General features: G+C 58.8%; 1 protein-coding gene across 2 annotated transcripts in view; it reads right to left on the bottom strand.

Moving 5' to 3' along the window:
* Positions 1 to 3,917, bottom strand: part of LOC113210503 (RNA-binding protein Musashi homolog Rbp6) — a 203,340-nt gene that overhangs the window by 165,169 nt on the left and 34,254 nt on the right. For both annotated transcript variants that reach the window (XM_052269089.1, XM_052269090.1), the window contains one exon: positions 1,448 to 1,488. In XM_052269089.1, coding sequence (XP_052125049.1) covers positions 1,466 to 1,488 — 23 coding nt within the window. In that variant the 3' untranslated portion in view covers positions 1,448 to 1,465. The remainder of the gene's footprint in view (positions 1 to 1,447; positions 1,489 to 3,917) is intronic.

Below are 3,917 nucleotides of genomic sequence, written 5' to 3'. Positions count from 1 at the left end.
CTCAGAGAGAGCTCATGTCCCGACCAGAGGCTGCTGCTGCCTTGGCTTCTGTTTCGCATCGGATGGACAGCCTCCTCCGCCCAAAGCACAGCCATTACTTTCGTCCCCCCACCCCACCTCTCCCCCAACGACCGCGCATCGCATCCACGGAATGACCCCCTCGACCGACACCACGACGAAGCGTAAGAAGGAAAACCTTTCGAGTTGCGCAGGAGGCTCGCTAGGTTGCACAAGTCTGGTGTATACGTAGAGTAGCGCGGCCAGAGGGGCCGAGAGCCCAGGGCGAGCAGTCAAGCTGTGTGAAGCCATAAGGGGCCTAAGTCCCAAAGGGGAGGGGGGCACGAGTCGGCGCGAACTGCAGCCGGCGTGGCGTCGGTGGACGTGGACACCACCCGCGCGCGCCGGCCAGGGCGGGCGGAGTGGCGACCAGGTCCTGTCGGACGGAAAAAGTGAAATGCTGCGACTAAATACGGCGTGATGAGTGGTTGGAAGTGGCTGCGGCCACAAAGCAAAATTGTACCACTCCACCTCGCTCGCTTTTTCCGCCACAAACTCTACTGATTTAGGGGCGCCCCATCCGCAGGTGGGCTCATCTGCCGGGCCTTCGCTAACGACCCAGCTGCAGGTGCGAGGCGGGCCCATGGGCGGGCCCGGCCGGCTACTTAGTGCCCGCGCGCTAACACGCTGCCCGGGCTCAATCTCTCCTCCTGGCCGGTCCTAGACCGACGAGCCCCGCGCCCGACCGTGCCGCGACATCCGCACAATTATATTCCGCGGCAGGCCCTCTGCTGGCCGATGAAACAGACGACTTTTCAGAAGCCGCCGGCGGCGCGAAAACCTTTAAAAGGCGGGCGGAAACTCGAACCGGAAATCAAGCCGAGGAGCAAAAAGGATTTATACCGAGACGCTTTTTCGCGCTAATGGCTCCTCGGTCACGCCTGATTAATCAGCAAGGGGGGAAGAGACCGGGCCGGGGCCGGGGTGGACACCCTCCCGGGTAGGCAAAAAGCGCTACTTTTCGACACAGCAAAGCCAGCGAAAGAGCATCCATGGCCTTCCCCAGCCCACTTCCCCGGATCCCCCAGAGACCAGCCCCAGCCCGGATCCGCTTGCTGGCTGTCCTCCGTGACGACAGGGACGCGAGCGCGGCGGGGCGAGGCGGTGCTGCGGGGCAACTGGGAGGAGAGGAGGCGACCCGCGGGGCACCCTCGCCACCCCGTGACCCAGGTCATGGCGCAGGCCGCCGGCCCGGCGCGCCCCCTCCTCCCCGTCACGCTGAGCCACGCTCAACGCCGGCCCGGCGCGCTATGCCCGATTTGCAAGCTCTATTGACTTCTCGACATCCTCCGCAGAAGGGGTTGGCGGGCGGCACAGCCAAGCGGCAGCGCTCGGCGCGATGAGCCGGCCGGCGGCCTGCTGTCACTTCAACCTGGCGTCCTGGACTCACCTGGACTAGTCTGCCAACTCAGCCCGCCGATGAACATCTTCCTGCAACACACGAGGAAAACAAAACGAGTCAGAACAGTTAGTCACATGGAAACAAAAACAAAACAAGAAAAACACGCTTCCCACATACACAAATCTGTGTTGTATCACAAAGATTGCAACACACCAAACATTTTGCGCAACCATTATAGAAAGGTGCCACTTTGTAAAATACTAAACGGTTACTTCTGAAGACATTTGTTTTAAATGTTTCATGGTTTTAAGAAAGCTTCTGAAATATATAAGGAGTTATCAATAAGGTTTTGTATTATATCGTACTTTATAATAGTGAGCAAGTAACAGTTAACTATTAAAACTGAGCGTATAACTATTTGCTCCATTGGAACTTCAAATTATATCTCACAAATTGATTGAGTCATAGGATTTTGTATACGGCAGAAACCTAAAGAAGGGGCTTGGAAAATTTACCTTCAAAGCTCACACATTTATCAAAGACTGGGTAGGACTGAGGTGCGCAAAGGCCTGACACAATTTAAACAAATGAGCAGTTTTCAAAATGTTTGCAATCTAGTATAGGCACCAGATGCCTCATCCTGCAGGTAAAAACTTACTTGTGCAACAGGATTAAAGGGATGCAAGTTTCCGTAGGAGAAGTACAGTATACCTCCCTAACCTCAACGGCTAATATGGTAACAGCAAAACCTTTTGCAACCGAAAGACGATGTAATATCCCACGGATAACGAAGCAAAACTTGTGAGAGATGATTATCCGAATCCGAGAACAGCGCCAACTGCTTTCGAAGTGTTCCACGCCGAATTATTTATCTGATGATAAATGCAAAGATCAAATCGTGGCGACGCCATGATGAAACACCTGCTTTTGTTTTCTATGTTCACGGAGGCCAAGGCGAGGGAGGCGAGGCGGTGGCGCGCTCCGGCGGGGCGATTGAGAGGTTTGGAACGTTTTGGCCTTCCCTCCCATCCTCGGCAGTCACAATTTTGGGCGAATCCCGTGATCTGAGTGACGGCTCGCGTCTCGTGAACCACTAGAAGGTGGCGCGCTCTTGCGGGGCGATTGTGAAGTTGGAACGTTTTGGCCTTCCCTCCCCTCCTCAGCAGTCTCAATTTCGGGCGAATCCCGTCCTTTGTGACTACGACGACAGTACGCGTCTTGTGAACCACTAGAAGGAGCTGGTGCCGACGCGGTGCTTCGGAAGTGCTCGACAACGCCGCCGTCCTAACCTCACCCTTACGAGCACGACCTCGACCGTACCGCTTTCCCAGCAAGTTACACGTAAACAGCACTAAACAGTTTCACGGAGGATTTATTTTTATTGTCCCGCGGTGACAAATTAATGTTACGTCAGCGGAAAGTATGCGTATCTCATATACGAAAAGCCCCTTTTCACTGCCGGCCCCCCGTCCGCCTACCGTCCTCTTGCTGCTCTCCAGCTGGTCCTCCCTGCAGGACTGACGTGCGCATTTGCAAGAGAGCGCCGTCGCAGCAGCAGCAGCAGCAGCAGCAGCAGCAGCAGCAGCAGCAGCAGCAGCAGCGGGGGCGACAGGCGGCGGGCGGGCAGTGCGCCACTGCAGAGGCTGCGCCACAAAACACCCCCGCGCCGTCCGCAGCAGGAGGAGGGGCGGCGGGGGCGGCGAAGGACTGACCCCTCGAGTCAAACAGCCACAATGGAGAGCTGAGAGAGAGAGGCCGCGCTTTGCATTTCGTCTGAGCGCTCCGATTATTCTCTGTGCCCTTGCCTGGTTCCCGCGCATCTCGAAATTCCGTCCCCCATGTGGTCCTTTTTCTCGGTGCTGCCGCCGCGGGCCCGCGGGCGTCCAGGCGTCGTCAGGACGCCGCCGCCGTCCCTCTATCCTCCGCCAGCGCCGCGCGTTCAACCCCGCGCCCCCGCGCTCAACCCTGGCGACACGTCGGCCCGGCAGACGAACGACGACGAGAGGCTCGATGAAAGCCGGAGACAGCGGTGACAGCAGCAGCAACAGCGGCAGCGGGGGCGAGGCGACAAAGCGAAGCAGCTTCCGAGAACCGCGGCCGCGGAGGCGGCGCGTCGGTGGCGGGAGGCTTCACTCGCACCACCTCTCACTCCACTCAAGCAGCGTTTCATTAGCGACCCCGCCGAGCAGCCTCACAGAGTCCCGCGGCCGCCTCTGGCCCGGCCGCGCGGCCGCGTAGTTCATTTGATTGCCGGGCAGAGAGTATAAAGCGAGGCTTGAGACAACACGGACGGCGGCGCGCGCTCGCGTGTTTGGAGAGGGTGGCGGGGCCCTACAAATAAAGCAAGTGGTCCGCCCCCCCCAGGCCGGCCCGGCCCGGCTGGCCGGACAGACTCTCGCCCATCCACCGTAAAGTTGCCCCTCTCTCTCCTCGCCCTGGCCGGGCCGGGACGGGACGGGGGTGAAACGTTATCTACTGGGGAAGGGGTGGCGGTTCGGGCTCTCCCCTGGCGGAGGGG

Source organism: Frankliniella occidentalis, unplaced genomic scaffold, assembly GCF_000697945.3.
Source record: "Frankliniella occidentalis isolate FOCC.00 unplaced genomic scaffold, Focc_3.1 Scaffold82, whole genome shotgun sequence".
In the NCBI taxonomy this organism is placed as follows: domain Eukaryota; kingdom Metazoa; phylum Arthropoda; class Insecta; order Thysanoptera; family Thripidae; genus Frankliniella; species Frankliniella occidentalis.
This window is presented reverse-complemented; position numbering and strand designations above follow the sequence as displayed.